The sequence below is a fragment of the Papio anubis genome, chromosome 15 (assembly GCF_008728515.1).
Source record: "Papio anubis isolate 15944 chromosome 15, Panubis1.0, whole genome shotgun sequence".
NCBI classification, from domain to species: Eukaryota; Metazoa; Chordata; class Mammalia; order Primates; family Cercopithecidae; genus Papio; species Papio anubis.
In genome coordinates this window covers 40,136,112-40,155,346 of record NC_044990.1, presented here as the reverse complement: position 1 = coordinate 40,155,346, position 19,235 = coordinate 40,136,112, and the positions used below count along the sequence as shown (strand labels likewise).

Genomic DNA, 19,235 nt, shown 5'->3' with positions numbered 1-19,235 from the left:
AGAATTTTTAATTGAAGAAAAATTTACTGGAAAAGGTACAGGAATAGCAACAATTATATAGTGTACATAAAATAAAAAGAACCATGGTTTACTTTGAATGAAAATGAATGATTGGAAGGAGAAGGAAAGGGGAGAATATAATTAAGACTATTACAGCTAGCATTTATTGAACCTTACTATGCGGCAAGAATTGTGGTAAACACTTTAAATACACTTACTTATTTAAATACCTACCACTATTCATTGAGCTAAGTAAGTACTTCTAACCCTATTTAACAGGACAAAGTGCAGGCAAATGGTTGACTGAGAGTTCTGGAGGCAACTTGCCTTCTTTCCCATCTCAGCTCCTCTACTATTGGCTGTGAAAGCTTATCAAGTTACATAGCTGCTGTATGACTCATATTAAAATAATGACAATAACAGTACCTAGCTCAACAACTGCTATAAAAATTAAGTAACTTAACACATATAATGTTATGATACTCTCTAGCAAATGGTAAATGCTATAAAATTTTAATTTTTTAAAAAATTTTTTGTATATAATTATTACAGGTACATAATAGTTGCATATATTTATGCAGTATATGTGATGTTTTTATACAGGCATGTAATGTGTAACAATCAAAACAGGGTAATTGGGATATAAACTGATTCTTAAAAATTCTAAGTAATGCTCAAGGTAACACTACTAGTAAATAAATTGCAGAATGGGGACTTGAAGCCAGATCTGTGTGATCACAAAGCCTGGGCTCATAAGTACCATGCTGTCTCCTTGGTTCATACCGACAGGCTACGTGAAATGCCTTCTCGTACCTTGGAAATAAGGGAAAATGTCTTTTCCTCTGATTTGATACACAATCAGAACAGAAGCACGAAAGAGCTCTGTGAAGAAGAGAATGGTTTTGAGACATCAGGCTTCCCACACCCTGAGAAAGGTTCTGTGTTTGTAAAGAAATCATGTGTTAATCAGCAGGGACTAACCAGCTTTTGAAACCAAAAGAAGAGCATCCCAGAGAAAGTATGCATGGAAGCACCGAGAAGCACAGAGGGAATCAAAGCCAAATGGCTGTATGTATCCCCATCTCCATTGGCTGAATCCTTCGAGGCTTCAGCCTGCTGTGAAAAAACATTTCATTCATTCCACAGTTTGATTCACCTGGTTCTTCTTTGGCTTCTCACTACGATCTATCTTCAGAAGAAAGTGCAGTGACCATGCCACATGAATATGGAAGTCTTTGTAACACATTTTCATTATATTTTCATGCTCATTGATTTTCTGAACCAATCTTGTTAATATGAATAATTTAAGTTGACCGCATATTTTATTGTTTAAACTACAGTACTTTAAGAGTAAAAAAGAGCCCAATCAATGCCATGGAAAAACAGCCTGAAAACAAACTCTCATGGGAAATTTGGGGCTTATTGTCAGGCTAGGTCAATATGACTTAATGCCTGAGATTTTAAAATATTCTCTCTATCCTCACTCCTTTCCCAAATTCAATTTTTCAACATATAGACTGTATAGCCGAATATACTCAGGGTAATTGTTCTTGAATTAAGGTAATGCTTGATATGATGTAAATGATGGCTGTGTGATCCTGGATAAGGTACATAATGCTTTAAGCTATAATTTCCCCAGTTTTCAATTGCAAATAATGATACCTATCTGTAAGAATTTATATACAACACACACACACATATTTATATACGTATACATACACATACACATAAATATGTTAGTCCAGTGAATACTCAAAAACTGGTAGCTGTTATTATATCTCATGACTTTAATGCCACTCTCTGAGGCCACTTGTGATTCAGGCAGTTGACTTTTCTCAGGCAACAGTGCACTATTCCACTGTGTGCATTTTTCAAACTTCTACATCTGCTATGTTCCAAGAACAGTCAGTCCTCTATGTATTAATATGGTGAGAACAAAGCCATGTACCTCAGTTCTGCCTTCCACCAACAGTTGGCAATAGTAGTTGGTTTCATAATAATTTGGATGTATAACTAAATATACTTGTGAACTACCTTTAAGTAGATAAAATGTTTGTAAGTATGGATGTTTCTGTTTTATGCTAGAAGCATTGTCATATGTAGATTGTCTGACTGGGAACGGGCCATTTGTGGAAGAGGGAATAAAAATCCTTAGGGATGAGAGTTCACCTAGGGAAAAATAACTTTTCAACTGTAGATGATGTTTCCTAATTACAGGAAATTTTGAGGATGCATAAAATTTGAAGGCATTGGGAGTGCAATTGGAAGGCCTGCATGACTAGAATTCCAATAAAAGGACTCCCCAGTGAGTGATTATAGAAAAAAACAGAAACCTATAGTTTCTCCTTTGGAGAAACCTATAGTTAAAAAGTGATAAAAGGAGCGAGAAAACCCGGCAAAGACAAAAATAGGACAGAGATGTAAGGTACAAAACACTATTAAGTGTAGTGTCCACTGAAGTCAGGGAAAGTGGACGATGAATGTGCAAAGGACTTGTAAGAAAAGCAATAACAAGAAGAGCGTGGCACCTTCTCTGTTGTTACAACCCTTTTTTAGTGTCTGGTAACTTCTGAGAAATATGGCATTCATTTGCCAAAATCTATTGGAGGGAAAATATAATGTTGAGTCAAGATTTCTACTATTTTGTGATAAATGGTTTTAAGTGATAAGTGAAAACCTGTCTTTTTTTGCTGAAAAGCTCACTGATACTTTGATTATGATATTAAGGAGGTTTATTGTAGACTGTGTGTAGTACCTTAGAGAGCCTGGGGCAGTGATGCAGATTTGAAGGATCCATGGCTAGCCTAATTGAGGTTTTCTTAAATATTATATGGCTGTGTGGAGATGGCATCTTGAGTCAACCAGGATCCAGAAATCCTACAGAAATGCTTAAATAGTCACACTCACAGCTAGTAAGGATACTTGAGGTCTCTCAGCTTTAGGACTGGTGTATATTATGTGCAAAATGCCTTTTATAATCATTGCTGAATAGTTTAACAAGCTCTGGCAGGACTCTAATAAATGTGGATTTTTTTTTGGAGAGGTATTGAAATACAAAGTGGCAGTAATTGTGCTTTATTTTTTTTTTTAAGAAAGCACACCATGAATATCCACATTTAGAATAAGAATAGTTACTCCTATATAGAATATATGCCATGTTGGCCAGGAGTATATGCCATGCTTACGGCACATTTTTAAAAGTTTTAATTCTTTTTATTTAAAGAAAAATACCATAAAAGATATTGTTTTCCATGGAAATTTGCCAATCTCTTTTTTCCTTCTAGCTTTTTTTGTCCTTTGCCTACATGACTGTTAAATTGCACAAAATCTAAATTCTTATCTACATTTGTTTGACATTTGAATTCTAAAAGAACATATGAATATTTAAAACAAGTTTTAATAAAATTTTATCATCAGAAACCAATTATTATTCATATTTCATTTAAATCTAGTTAATGCAGAATGTATTCATAAAGAGAAGCAATCCACAAAAAAAAACTGCTATTACTGTATTCTAAATAAACTTGATATCAACTGGACCAAATTTTAATATTATCTACAATTAAGAAATGGTGGGCCTTTAGGATATTTACAATTTCATTATCAAGAAGCGCATTCTTTTCTCCAAGTAAATGTTTTATTGCTATATAATTCTAAATTGCTTATACAAATTCTGTTACAAAACCCACATTCTTTTCTTGATAATTCAAATAATTTGGAAAAAACAGAGTACTCATTGTTTCAGAAATATAGCTTATGTACATTTTTATTGAAGTTTATAATTGTTTAATTTTTCCAGATGTTTGGTAGTTTTGAAATGGTTCTGTTACTATCAGATTATATGCATTATTTATAATGTGTACATATTCATTATTCAACATATGTTCTTGCTTCAGTTAATGTTAGAATATCCCCTATATTTGTTTTTAAAAGGCTCACCAGCATTATAATAAACTCACTCAGATTTTCCTTGTTCCTCCTAACTTAGCCACTTCCAAAGCTGTGTGACCACAAGCAACCTACTTAACCTCTAAAAGCCTTCTATTCCTCATCTGTAAAATGCGGTCATCATTAACTTGCAGAGACTTTGTGAATGTTCAATGTAATGTCCACCATGCACTTGGTGAAAGTTAGGTGCTGAATATTGCTGGCTGTTAGCAGTAAATGAAATTGAGGTCAGCAAACTCTGCTCTCCTTCTAAAAAGATATCAAGAAAGAAGTAGCTAGTGATCGCAGCTTTTCCTATTTTCACCATGAAAATATTGACTATGTACATCATTGACAAAGTCTTTTACTGACCCTATGATACTCACTCAATGCTTTGATATATGCCACACATGCTGAGATTAGAACAGTCATGCAGTTTTCTAACAATCGCACTTTAGACTCACAGAGTCAAATAAAAAGAGATTTTATCAAGCCAGTCAAAAGATCTGTTGATCTGTATAAAAACATTACTTAAGCATAAATTTTCATTAAACTTTCCCATATGTAACACTTAAATTTGTGAGAATAAAAAATAGGTATCTGAAGAAATAGATGATCAGTCTCCTAAAACAAAATTTAAAATTCTTTGTCTCCTTCAATAGATTTGTTTTGGCGCTGACCTAATTTCTATGCTAATTCATAGGGTTTACGATTGCTTTATTCTTTGCACAGCCTGTATTTTTTCCTTCTTTCAAATCTCCCAGGGACTGACTCCAGGAAGTAAGGCATATGCATCATCAATAAACCGCATTTAGTTAACTGTTCTTTATTCGGCAACTCCTGATCCACTTTGTGGATTTTCTATGCCCTTCATTTCTTTCCCTCCTCAATCCCACCACCTTTCTTTTGATGATTTCACTGCTCATTATCACCTCTACCAGAAGTGAGAAGAAAGAATGTGCAATTAAAATGAGTTGAAAATGACTTTTAAAATTTATTTTCAGGATAAGGAGGAAAAGTTGAAAATGTTAGCTAAAATTAGGCCTGGGGTTTTCTAATGACTTCATACAGTTATTTTTATCCCTGTTAAAGTGATGCTAATTGAGTTCTGAAATGAAAGGACCCTTCCACCCTATCTTATTCTTTCCTATTGGAATATATAGGGAAAGAGGAGAAATGTAAAATCTATTTACACAAAGTTTCCTAAAGCATAAAGTAGTCATTAGGACAGAATAATGCTTACAAAGGTCCTATTTATGAGTTGCACAGTACAGCAGTAAATGTTTTAGAATACAAGTTTTATAGTGAATTAACTCATTTGCACCCTCTTCATGCAAGTGTGTAAATGTATGTTTATTTGCTAACTGTCCAGCTTTTTTAGCAAGAGGCCTCACTGTTGATTCCCTATTAGTGTCACTATTAATTTCTGAATAGTGTAGGGAAATGAAGTAGGAGTTTTTAATTTTGTGTGATATACTTAAAAAGTAATTAGTACTTCAGTAGTTACTTAAAAATATTTGTAAATATTTGCAAATTTGAACAAAGGAATAAAATAAAATAAAGTTTAGAGTAACTCTTAAGATCAAGGCTTTTGATCTTAAACATAGATGGTTTAAAAAATATACTGGTTTTATAAGTTATCCTCTAATATCAGAGTAATCGTGAGGTTAAATTCTAGTACTATTATAAGAAATGGGAATATTTTCATAATTTGAGTCAGCTATAAGTCATCTTTCTCACAGTCAACTAACATGCAAAATGAGGGCTAACTAGGTGATCCCTAAAATCACCCAAGGCTTTTCAGTACTTTCAAGTATACACACAGCTATGCACACATTATATATTTTACATGTATACATTGGGAGAAGATTTAAGTTAGCCACACAGCTTAGACAAGTTGTGTCCACATGTATGTATCTATTTAGGAAGTAGTAATGGACTAAAGAATCCTTTCCTTCAAAAAGGCATCATATAACGCATCTGTGCCTCCAGTTTTGTTTTGTTTTTTAATTTTAAATGAGTGATAAATGTTTGTTGAATAGAAATACATTTAAATGTGTGCGGGCCCTTTATCTTCTCATTCAGATGAGAAAGGCATACCAGAGTAGAAAGATCACATATTTTGAAGGTCACAGATCAGGCTCTGGACAAGCATGTTATGTATGCCTGTAAAGCTGGTATAATAATAACCATATTATAAAACTGCTATGAGTATTAACTAAATTACATATGTCAAGCACCTAGTAGCATGTTTGAAACATAATTGACACTAGATAACCAATCTATCATTTCTCAGACGTTGTATTGGTTTTTCAGATGTAATCATCCTCTTAAACTTGATGATTGAATCAAAACAGAATAGAGATATAATATTTCATTGTATATATATATTTATTATATGTTACATGTAGATGTGGTATATTTTACACTTTTACATAGGTACCTATATATTAATGACATATTTTGTGTACACACATACATATATTTTAATTCATCAAAAGGGACTTCTAATTTTAAATATTCTATTAACAAGACAAAAAAAAAAAAAAAAGAAATGGCCTTAAAATAAGGTAATATTCTAAACTTATATTTATTTGCAATTATGAATTAACCAGAACATGTACATGGTTATGGCTTGAATATCTGTGTATATAGTGATTACATGAAACTTTGTGTATACCACAATACTGTTAAACTAATCTAAATAGTGGAAGCAGAATTAATTGAGAAATACAAATAAAATTACCTGTAAAGCATAGTGCTTCAAAAAAATTTTTAAAAAGATTTAAAACGTAAAAAGTTTAACAATGGTATCTTTTATTCTTACCTTTTTTTTTTTTTTTTTTTTTTTTTTTTGAGACGGAGTCTTGCTCTGTAGCCCAGGCTGGAGTGCAGTGGTGCGATCTCGGCTCACTGCAAGCTCCACCTCCCGGGTTCACACCATTCTCCTGCCTCAGCTTCCCAAGTAGCTGGGACTATAGGCGCCCACCACCACGCCTGGCTAATTTTTTATTTTTTTATTTTTTAGTAGAGACGGGGTTTTACCATGTTGCCCAGGCTGGTCTCGAACTCCTGAGCTCAGACGATCCGCCCGCCTCAGCCTCCCAAAGTGCTAGGATTACAGGTGTGAGCCACCATGCCCAGCCAAAGATGGTATCTTGATATATACTTATAATCATGCTCACATCTTTATAGTGGAGATAATAAAATTACAAACAGAAGGCTTGCAGTAAATGAAAAATAGTATCTTTTAGTGATAGAATGCAATAAGTAATAATCAAGATAACCTGTGTATCAGCATGCAGTGTCTGTTAATGCCAGATATGAGGTAAGCCATTTCATGCATATACGTGCATGAAGTGTGTCGGGGTCTTTTTTTATGAAATTGAAACAGAGAAGTTTGATGACTTGTCTAAAGTCACCCAGAACTTAGCAACAACCCAGAGAATATCATCCACTCCTCTGGCTCAGCTCAGTACACCATCTATCCTGTTGTTTTCCTTGTCTATAGGAAAAATAGGCTTGGGAGGCATATAATCTAACTGCTCTTCTAGATCGATTTTTACAAAACACCTGGGAAGCAGGCCCAGAGCAAGTGAGACATCTAAGAAGTTCTTAAGTATTATTTTCAAGGGACTAATAGCCTAGAAGCTTTCTGAGTCATCATTAGAAATATGTGACACGAGAAGGTAGGTCACAGGTTGGCATCATAAGGAATAAGAGTTTGGAAATGCTTTCACAATGCCCACAGAAAGGATACATGGGAAGAACGAAGCCTATTTAGTCCTTTTTATTTTATTTAAGCCCAATTCAGGTGTAAACATGTGTAAAACGTTGTTCGGATTTTCAGAGAGGAAAGATAATAACAAGTAGGTCAGTGAATGGTTTGAAATGTGGCGTGTAAGGTATTGTTCAATATTATGCCAAGATCTCCCAGTCTTGAGGACAAACTTCCATGCAGGGACTTTGCAATCACCATAGTCACTTAAAGCAAATGTGGTTGTTAGTGTCATTCCAAACATTATTTTTCAAGATGTGTTCAATTCTTGTGTTTCAACTTACATGAAGAACTTTTGTTATAACTCATGTTTATGCTTTTTAGAAACACTCTAGAGAATAATTATGGCCAAATGGGTATATTTAATTTCTTTTCAACTTAATAAAGGGAGGTATGGTAATAACCCTTTCCACAGAGACCAGCTGGGTGATAGGGTCAGAAGACGAAGATTCTGCTGGTGTGGGCTGGGGGAACATTTTAAAAGGAAGTGCATCTGTACTACAAGCATCCACTGCAAAGCAGGGAAAGGGAGAGTAAGGGGCCAGGGAAAATGAAAGACTTGAGATATAATTACAAAGAGAAAATGTCACTTCACTTGGACTGTCATCATAAACAATGGCTCCTGTGCAATGTCCTTATAACAAAGGAAAAATAAAGAAAATGGCTCCCTATGTTTCCACCAAAAAGGTGGATGATCTTAACTTGTTGGAGAGGGCATGACCTGTGAGCGGATAAACAGCCCACTCTGCTGCTCTGTCTAGATGGAGAATTGTTTCAGATTGCAGGTCCTCTGACTGCTGACAGATTGCCTAACTCTGGCCGTGGGCCTCCAACTTCGGGAAGCTGTGGGTATTGTGTAAAGATGTAAGTTAAACACATTTCAGAAGCAGCTTGGTACTGATTTGGGGAGTCAAGTATGTTTCAACTACAGACCTCAAAGTAAATATTTACCAATTATGGCAAAAGTTCAGCTGTAGGGCAGAACCAGCAGCTAAAAAGCACAAGGAGAGGGATCATGCTTCCCTGACTGCAGTTTGTTTACCAACCTTCAACTCAGATGTGCATGTTCCTCTGAGAGTGTGTGTGTATGTAGTGGGGGCCGGGGGTAGGGGGGCGGTGGCAGTGGTTGGGGGCTGAGGTTTACCACTTCAACCACTTCATCAGTGCTCCATTTTCACGGTAAAGAGTTTGAAGGAACTGATTTTACCAGCCAGTGAACCCGACCAATATAATTTGAACAATTATATGCCAAATTTGTATATAGAGAGACTTGTGAACTCCATGTACAGTCCCATTTGCACAATAACAAGCTGTTACCCACCAGGTGTTTTGATGTTGTGTGTTGTCCATATTTAGGACTCTGTCTTTAGGATTAGTAGAAATGAGGAGAAAATAAGAAGGATCAGAAGCAAAACAGTTAACTCAGCCAAGTAATTTATATTCTAGGTAGCATTTGGTGGAAGAGGAAAATTGAAGTAGTTCCTACAGAAAGCATATGGAAATCAGGTATCAAAGATCTTTTTCCATTCTAGGCTCAGTCACTGGTCATCAGTATGTGAGGTTTTATGTTTAGGACCGTGCAGAGGATATCTGGAAGCCTAGCGATGAAGAGAAATGTCTTCTCAAGGAAAGGATGAATCATGGGCTTTTCCATTACTTATATGGCAACCTGCAGATCAAAAAGTGTTTCAGAGGCTTAATGTACTGGAGTAACCCACTAGCCTTGATTTTATAAATGAGGAAACAGAAGCCCAGGCGTTATGGGATTATTCCATGTTACATAGCTATTCAGTGTCAAAGCCATAGGGGATATGCAAGCATTTGGCAACACACTGTTCCACAATTCCTTTACCAAGGACCAGTTTTCCAATAGGCAATCCAGGAGAAAGAAAGAGAGAGAGAAAGGGAGAGGCAGGGAGGGAGGGAGAGAGGGCGGGAGGGATGGAGGGAGGGAGGAAGGAATGAAGGGAGAAAGGAAGGAAGGAAGGAAGGAAGGAAGGAAGGAAGGAAGGAAGGAAGAGGGGAAGAGGGGAGGGAAAGAAGGAAGGACTAATTTGAAAAATAACCAATTTTTTACCTAAGCTTCAGTGAATCCCTCCCCCTCCCCACACCAATTTACGACTTAGATAAATGTGTTAAAAATTACTTGCAGGCAGAACTACTTGTGTTACAGCACAATTGTTTCTACTTTCCTCTTGGCTCTTCCCTGCATCCAGAAGCCACTACTGTCTCTAAAATAAGATCACAAGGCAGACACCCAGAGACATTTGAGCCTCCAACTAGTAAACTAGCAGAAGCTCTACCACTGCCCACAGCAAAGATTCAAAATTGGGGTATGTCGAAACCTTCACTGAATTCATATTACTTTTCTGGTTCACCCTACGTTACACAGAAACTGAGATTCCTTCCCTCCGCTGAGAAAAGTGCGTTGTCTTTCTCTGTGCCAACACTGCTGGATCCGAGGCTCCAGGAGGAACTGGTGGCAAAGCGGGCGTTTTGAGACGGCGCCTGTGATTGCTCTGTGACTTCCTCTCTCTGTTACATCCATATACAAATACAAGCTTATTTATTTATTTTAATTCTCCTTCTCCTGCTAGCAACCTGTGGACTTAGCATCTGACTGGTGCAGCAAGGAAGCAGGCTAGTGGGCAAGCGTTACTGTGCCCAACCCGGAGGTGCCTCTTCGCAGTCTTCAGGAGCAGCTCCCCCATTCCAGCTCCTCTGGCAGGGTCTGCAGTTACCTGCGACCGGGACAGGAGACCATGAATGTGCCCTTCTGCCCCCTTGCCTTTCTGCCCTCTTTGAGTTCCCGTCCTTAATTGAAGAGCCAGTGACTATTGGCTGAAGTTCCCCCAGCGATTTGCATGAACCCAGAGGGAGTGTCTTCTGCCGCCCTCCCTTCAAGAGCGCTCTGACTGCAGCCTCCCAGGGAATGCGTGGCCGAGGGAATGCGCGCAGCTCGCGGGCCTTGGGAGTGAGCTGGTACCCGGCGACCTGGCACCCGCGCCTGGATATGGGGCGTCTACATCGTCCCAGGAGCAGCACCAGCCACAGGAATCTGCCGGTAAGGGTTAGGAGCTCAAGGAGCCCCGCGACCCCGACAAGTTGCAGTATTATGAAGCAATTTCCACTCGGATGGTTTTTCAAACCTTCTACCTTCATGTAAACTTCACAGGAAGGATGGCACAGGGAGGGAAGGGAGTTTGGGATAATGTGTCTTCCTTTTAACAAGGAATAGGGAAGTCCTTGGGTCATGAGAGGAAGTTTCTGAAGCAAGAAATGTATCCAGATAAGGTGTAGGGGATCAGGGGTGCGCTCAATCTGCTTTAGATACAGGGGTTCGGGATCGTTTCCTGCTGCTGGCGTCTGACTATGAATGCCTACTGCAATTGACAGATTGTTTTTGCATAACCGTTTTCCGCGTTTACTTTGCTTCCCCCTAAGGGAGGGGGGATTAGTGACGGCTTGGTAAGAGGTGGAAATCCAGATCCTTTCGGTTTGATTTCAGATGTGTGCTAAAATACAAATCACTCCGATCTAAGACTTAAAGTGTTGGAGGTGGAGGAGAGAGTGTTAGTAGTTTCTCCGTATTATTATCATCGCGATTGTGGTTGTTTTTACGGTTCTCCTAGTGTAACACACTGCGTGTTCCAGCACTCTAATGGCAGACTCTTCAAGGAGAAATAAATTGCCCACCTTTCAGTGCTCTCTACTACCAGCCCCCTCCCTCCTCATCACCTACCCTGGGTTTCCCTGTCGCGTTGCGCAGTCTCTGGGTCGGAATCCTCTCCACTCTGGCGTGTTTCCGGGGATGTTTTATGGTTTGGGATTCTGAAGTTAGCTGGATGAGGGTGGTGATGGGGAAACTGAGGGGGGGGGGGGGAAGGCGGGGGCGGAGGGGACAGAAAGTGAACAGCAAAATTAAGTTTTGGAGACGACATTGCCCCACAGATCTCCCTTTGCAGCGGGGTTCTTCTCCGCCCCCGTTCTAACTAGAGGTTTTGCTTCTGGGAACGGGGATGGGGACAGCAAGGATCACAGGGGCACTAGTTTCTCTCTCAGACCCCTATTTCCCCATGTGTGTAATGAGCTTTCTTCCCTTCCCCCACGCCAGCATCTGTTTCTGTTTTTCCTCTTCGTGGAACCCTTCAGCTGCCTCGCGAGTCACAGCCGGGCCACCGAGCTTCTGTACAGCCTGAACGAGGGACTGCCCGCGGGGGTGCTCATCGGCAGCCTGGCCGAGGACCTGCGGCTGCTGCCCCGGTCTGCAGGGAGGCTGGACCCGCATTCGCAGCTGCCAGAGCGCACCGGTGCTGAGTGGAACCCCCCTCTCTCTTTCAGCCTGGCCTCCCGGGGACTGAGTGGCCAGTACGTGACCCTAGACAACCGCTCCGGGGAGCTGCACACTTCAGCTCAGGAGATCGACAGGGAGGCCCTGTGTCTTGAAGGGGGCGGAGGGACCGCGTGGGGCGGCAGCGTTTCCATCTCCTCCTCTCCTTCTTCTGACTCTTGTCTTTTACTGCTGGATGTGCTTGTCCTGCCTCAGGAATATTTCAGGTTTGTGAAGGTGAAGATCGCCATAAGAGACATCAATGACAACGCCCCACAGTTCCCTGTTTCCCAAATCTCGGTGTGGGTCCCGGAAAATGCACCTGTAAACACCCGATTGGCCATAGAACATCCTGCTGTGGACCCAGATGTAGGCATTAATGGGGTACAGACCTATCGCTTACTGGACTACCATGGTATGTTCACCCTGGACGTGGAGGAAAATGAGAACGGGGAGCGCACCCCCTACCTAATTGTCATGGGTGCTTTGGACAGGGAAACCCAGGACCAATATGTGAGCATCATCATAGCTGAGGATGGTGGATCTCCACCACTTTTGGGCAGTGCCACACTCACCATTGGCATAAGTGACATTAATGACAATTGCCCTTTCTTCACAGACTCACAAATCAATGTCACTGTGTATGGGAATGCTACAGTGGGCACCCCAATTGCAGCTGTCCAGGCTGTGGATAAAGACTTGGGGACCAATGCTCAAATTACTTATTCTTACAGTCAGAAAGTTCCACAAGCATCTAAGGATTTATTTCACCTGGATGAAAACACTGGAGTCATTAAACTTTTCAATAAGATTGGGGGAAGTGTTCTGCAGTCTCACAAGCTCACCATCCTTGCTAATGGACCAGGCTGCATCCCTGCTGTAATCACGGCTCTTGTGTCCGTTATCAAAGTTATTTTCAGACCCCCTGAGATTGTCCCTCGTTACATAGCAAACGAGATAGATGGTGTTGTTTATCTGAAAGAACTGGAACCCGTGAACACTCCCATTGCGTTTTTCACCATAAGAGATCCAGAAGGTAAATACAAGGTTAACTGCTACCTGGATGGTGAAGGCCCGTTTAGGTTATCACCTTACAAACCATACAATAATGAATATTTACTAGAGACCACAAAACCTATGGACTATGAGCTACAGCAGTTCTATGAAGTAGCTGTGGTGGCTTGGAACTCTGAAGGATTTCATGTCAAAAGAGTAATTAAAGTGCAACTTTTAGATGACAATGATAATGCTCCAATTTTCCTTCAACCCTTAATAGAACTAACCATTGAAGAAAACAACTCACCCAATGCCTTTTTGACTAAGCTGTATGCTACAGATGCCGACAGTGGGGAAAGAGGCCAAGTTTCATATTTTCTGGGACCTGATGCTCCATCATATTTTTCCTTAGACAGTGTCACAGGAATTCTGACAGTTTCTACTCAGCTGGACCGAGAAGAGAAAGAAAAGTACAGATACACCGTCAGAGCTGTTGACTGTGGGAAGCCACCCAGAGAATCAGTAGCCACTGTGGCCCTCACAGTGTTGGATAAAAATGACAACAGTCCTCGGTTTATCAACAAGGACTTCAGCTTTTTTGTGCCTGAAAACTTTCCAGGCTATGGTGAGATTGGAGTAATTAGTGTAACAGATGCTGATGCTGGGCGAAATGGATGGGTTGCCCTCTCTGTGGTGAACCAGAGTGATATTTTTGTCATAGATACAGGAAAGGGTATGCTGAGGGCTAAAGTCTCTTTGGACAGAGAACAGCAAAGCTCCTATACTTTGTGGGTTGAGGCTGTTGATGGGGGTGAGCCCGCCCTCTCCTCTACAGCAAAAATCACAATTCTCCTTCTAGATATCAATGACAACCCTCCTCTTGTTTTATTTCCTCAGTCTAATATGTCTTATCTGTTAGTACTGCCTTCTACTCTCCCAGGCTCCCCGGTTACAGAAGTCTATGCTGTCGACAAAGACACAGGCATGAATGCTGTCATAGCTTACAGCATCATAGGGAGAAGAGGCCCTAGGCCTGAGTCCTTCAGGATTGACCCAAAAACTGGCAACATTACTTTGGAAGAGGCATTGCTGCAGACAGATTATGGGCTCCATCGCTTACTGGTGAAAGTGAGTGATCATGGTTATCCTGAGCCTCTCCACTCCACGGTCATGGTGAACCTATTTGTCAATGACACTGTCAGTAATGAGAGTTACATTGAGAGTCTTTTAAGGAAAGAACCAGAGATTAATATAGAGGAGAAAGAACCACAAATCTCAATAGAACCGACTCATAGGAAGGTAGAATCTGTGTCCTGTATGCCCACCTTAGTAGCTCTGTCTGTAATAAGCTTGGGTTCCATCACACTGGTCACAGGGATGGGCATATACATCTGTTTAAGGAAAGGGAAAAAGCATCCCAGGGAAGATGAAAATTTGGAAGTACAGATTCCACTGAAAGGAAAAATTGACTTGCACATGCGAGAGAGAAAGCCAATGGATATTTCTAATATTTGATATTTCATGGTGGAATAACACGGAGAAATGTTTTAACTGACTTTGGATCTTCATCACCTAAAAAAGGAGAGTGTTGATGGCAGTTACAATGAAGGACGACTAATTTATAACTTGTTCTATATTGTAAATAGCTGTTTACAGGTTTTTAAATTTAAATTCAGAGGTTATAAAATGTGTACAGCATTTTTAAGTGAAAATTAGTACTAACAGCCATAGGACTGTTATTAAAAAAAAAAAAAAAAAAGAAAGCTTGGACATGGTTTGCAGCTTTCATACACCAAGCAGATGATTGATAAAACCTGGGAGTAAGGTAAGAAAAAGGAACAAATTTTTATCTAAAAATTCCTGTCACCACAAGAGGGCATCAGCTGCTCCTTTGCAGGGAACTGAGGTATTGTACTTGACAGTTGTACATGAAATTAATGAAAGAGTATATTTTAAATATATTGTTTTTAACATTAAACAAATATGAAATTAAAGTAAATTAAATTTCACCCTATTTAAATATATAAGAAAAAAAAAGAAATGCACTTGTAAACAGAATGTTTATTACCTCAAAAGTGCATATATAGTTTGAAAGAGAAGGCATTAAAAAGAAGTGCAATTCCTTTTTAGCAAGGATAAAAACATTGCCTTGTGTTACAAATTCGATCTGCCGAAGAGTATTCCACTTTCTGTGTACTCGAATTGCTTTCTGTTTGCTTTACCACTGCACTTGCTGTTATTACAGGGGAAATATATATATATATATACACACATACATTCTTTGTTACAGAAAATGTAACTAGATCTTATGCCCAAGAAAAACAGCCAGAAGCAAAGAAATGCTTCAATCCTTAGTTGCTTCATAGGCATTCATGACATTTTAGTGCTTTCACAACTTGTTGGTTGTACTTTATACTTGGGTTATATATTAGACTTTTTATAGGCTTAAAATCTTCCATCACATAAGAAAATAGAAATCATATTAAAAGTGAATTCTTCTAGAGGCTTGTGTGCACTACTGGTTGTTTTAGTTGGGCCTTTTATATGAAAGTTATACTGTACTTATCTTTTTGTTGTTGTTTAGGTTTGTTGGCTACCATTTCTGCCTTCCTTTCTTTGGTTCTGGATTAAGTCCCACAGTTTTTTTGTAAGCCCTGCAGCAGATTTCTTTGATAATTTAGCTTTTACTGAATCTCTTGCAATGAAGAAAGCTATTTCATCAGTGATTTATCACTTTCAATTCATTGTGTGAACTGGAAATATTATTTTATATGAGAGCTATAGCAAAATAATCTGTATAAACAAGGAATGTGTTAGCTTAAACTGGATCATTTTACTTTTTGGCATCATGCATCTGTACTGTACCAAAAGTGTTTATATGTCTGCAAATTAAAGGTATATTTTCATAATTTCTTTATCATTTTTAGCATTTTATATTTGAACATGGGCTTGTTATTTCACTGAAGTGCCTGTCATTTGTTTGTTTTTAGGGTTAAATGTGAGTAAACTGTAGTATTCTGCTATATTAAAGTTTATATTAAACTAATTCATTACTCAATTAAACATTGGGTAAATTATTAAATGCGTGTGTAGTTATAGACATATATGTAGTAGAAAGAGAGTATGCCTAAATATTTGATGTAAGTTCATATGAAAATTTGCACCCATGTATGTGCACATTCATATTAATTGATTATAGATTTAATATCATTACACATTTTCATTTTACCACATATTTATAACAAATCCTCTGTTAGCAGTGTTGCAATAACTTGCGATAATTTTTAAAACAAAAATACTCTGCAAAAAAAGAAATTGAATGCAAACAATCAAGTTCTTTTAGATTTGTATTAGTTAACTCATTTATCTTATTTTTCTTCAGTTTGAGAATTTCGGTAAATAAAATAATAAGTATATGAGGCAGCAACATTTGTTACAAAAACTAAATATATTTTTATCGGAAATTCCTTTTGTATGAGAGGCATCTGAGCTAAGAGACTAAGATCATTTAACCCCCAAAACTTTTCATTTATAACTGATATGGAGCAATGGAGGAAACATCTCTTAAGAGTCATATTTTATTTCTTATTTCTTTTTTGTAAAGAAAGGAACTTCATGAGATAAAAATAACACTATTTATTTTTTAAGAATCCTCCATAAGTGCAATAATTTCATCATCAGTACAAATAGCACAATTTTCGATTCATTTCCAAATTTGAAGAAGGTTCATGTGTTTTGGGGAATGGACTTTATCTCCAGCATGAGAAATGCCTGTAACATTAATAAAAATATGTATTTCTGAATAACTTCTTGTGGCAGGATTTCCTTTACAAAAACATCTCATTCACATTAAAAACATTAATAACAAGGAAAGCTAAAGTAAATTAAACTCAAAGATAAAAGCTCCTTTTTACTGACACCTTGTGCTAGAATAGTTGCCAAAATGTATGCTAATCATGTCAATGTTGTTAGTTGAGCTGGCACAAAAATAAATGTTCCATTCATTAAAACCCCTAATATCCATTTAACAGTTTGTGAACCAGTGAGTTCTCTTTGCCCAATTTAATGAAGAAGAGATTGCTGTGATCTTTGCACTGCCAAATTCACTCTTACACCACAGAGAAAATTGTTCATTAATTTGAATTGGGAAATTTAAAACCAACATAGCAATTTCAGCTACAGGGGAAAAAACAATTTACGTTATTTGACTACTTAGGGTAGATTTCCTGACCCTGTTAAAAAAAAAAAGAAAAAAGAAAAAAAAAAGAAGCTCTCCTGGCAGTTAGGCTTTCATCAATGGTGGTTGGAAGAGGAAAAAAATAAATTCTTTAAAACAGTTTTGTAGTATTGAAGCATTCAAAAAAATGTAAATTTGTAGTGTTTTGGATTTTCTACATGTATTTTAGGAAAACACCAGGCATGACTTTATTGTGAAATAACATCACTACAAGCAATTTTTAGGAGTGGTATATGAAGTTGATTTGCTTGCAGTAACATCTCTCACAAGGATTCTAATTTGTGCTCCCAGAAAATGTCTACATTGACAACTATAAAGGGGGAAATTAAGCAAGCCTCTCTCCTCTGCAGGTTCAGGGTCCAATCTCTCCTCCCGAGGTGAGGACCCTGTGAGGTCCTGATCCCTGGCAGACAATGGAGAATGTAATGAAAGGGCAGCATCAACCACCTGGTGTTCTTCAACTCCTTGGGCAGCCTCAGTTCATGGAGGCCAGGGACAGAAATACCTGAGCATTTTCATCCCTCTATGGTAAATTTGCTCACTGAGAAAAAGCAGTCAAAATTGCCACAAAATGCCATATCGCTGATCTAGGCATTCTCTGCCTAGCGCTGTACCTTTATGTGCAAGTAGTCAATAAATATTTATTGTAAAGAATTGATGGGCCTGCAAGAAGACTCAAAGCAGAAAAAAAAATCAATTAAAACGGTTTGGATTCCTGAGCTAAAAAGTTCCAGCACAGTATTTTTTTTAAGTTATTTCTACTTCTAATAACAAATCATGTATATTTTCAGATAATACATACATAAATACATAGCCTATAATCATTTTTAAATGTCACTTTTTGTATATAATTGTCCTTATATAGTAGCATTTGTAAAATAGACTCCTAAACTAGGAACGTCTTCCTTTGAGGATATAAAACAAAATTGAGTGAACTTTAAAACTTAACCCGCTGATGCCAAGAAGTAAGAATACCGTGGTGATTTTTAAAAAATCAGTCATACAGTCATTTATCCCATACATATTTTAGTACTGATATTACAAGTCTTTTAATGAACTTACATCATCCTGTGAAAAGCCAATAAGAAAACCAGTTTCGGCCGGGCGCGGTGGCTCAAGCCTGTAATCCCAGCACTTTGGGAGGCCGGGACGGGTGGATCACGAGGTCAGGAGATCGAGACCATCCTGGCGAACACGGTGAAACCCCGTCTCTACTAAGAAATACAAAAAAATAAACTAGCCGGGCGAGGTGGCGGGCGCCTGTAGTCCCAGCTACTCGGGAGGCTGAGGCAGGAGACTGGCGTAAACCCGGGAGGCGGAGCTTGCAGTGAGCTGAGATCTGGCCACTGCACTCCAGCCTGGGCGACAGAGCCAGACTCCATCTCAAAAAAAAAAAAAAAAAAAAAAAAAAAAGAAACCCAGTTTCAAAACATATGTGATAAATGCCTATTCTTTGGATACTATGTGAGCAGGACCTAACCCAATTTTGGAAAGTCAGAGAAGGTTCCCTAAAGGAGGTGAGGTCTATTTTGAACCCTTCTCAGAGGAAGTTATGAGCTTGAATAAAGGAAAAGTTAGCCAAGAGAAAATGGCAGCGAGGAAGGAAGGGCATTTGAGTGGGGAGCAGTAGGCAAAGCACATGTGGGAGTGAGAATGTCATGGTTGAAGAGCCACAGATATTGCAGTTTTCCTTGGCTAAAGAGATGAAGAGAATTTTAAAAAAGGATGATTAACAATGAGCTGGGAGACACAAGTGTACAGCAAATAATGAATAAACTTATGTGCCATACTTGGAGGTTACAATTTTATCTGAAAGGTAATGGGACTTGTAAGCATTTAGACCAGAGAGTTTATGTTTTTAAAAGATCACTTTTGACCACGTGTAGAGCTTATGATGAAGAAAATTCTGGACGCTAGTTATAAGATTTAGTGACAATTTAAGTGAAAAATGGGGACTTAAACCAGAG

At 38.5% G+C, this 19,235-nt stretch overlaps 1 protein-coding gene across 1 annotated transcript; it reads left to right on the top strand.

Annotated features, from left to right (window-relative positions):
• The first annotated feature begins 9,956 nt into the window (after positions 1-9,956).
• PCDH20 (protocadherin 20) lies at positions 9,957-16,837 on the top strand. Its single transcript, XM_003913931.5, has 2 exons — positions 9,957-10,769; positions 11,820-16,837. The coding sequence occupies exons 1-2, from the start codon at positions 10,638-10,640 to the stop codon at positions 14,544-14,546; spliced, it is 2,859 nt and encodes a 952-aa protein (XP_003913980.1). The 5' UTR covers positions 9,957-10,637; the 3' UTR covers positions 14,547-16,837.
• The last annotated feature ends 2,398 nt before the right edge of the window (positions 16,838-19,235 follow it).

What these genes read in the sequence shown, in the direction of transcription:
- PCDH20 (XM_003913931.5), top strand. Translation starts at nt 10,638, where the DNA reads ATGCGTGGCCGAGGGAATGCGCGCAGCTCGCGGGCCTTGGGAGTGAGC. An exon ending in CCAGCCACAGGAATCTGCCG is followed by an intron (nt 10,770 to 11,819) that starts GTAAGGGTTAGG and finishes CCCCCACGCCAG; the next exon opens with CATCTGTTTCTGTTTTTCCT.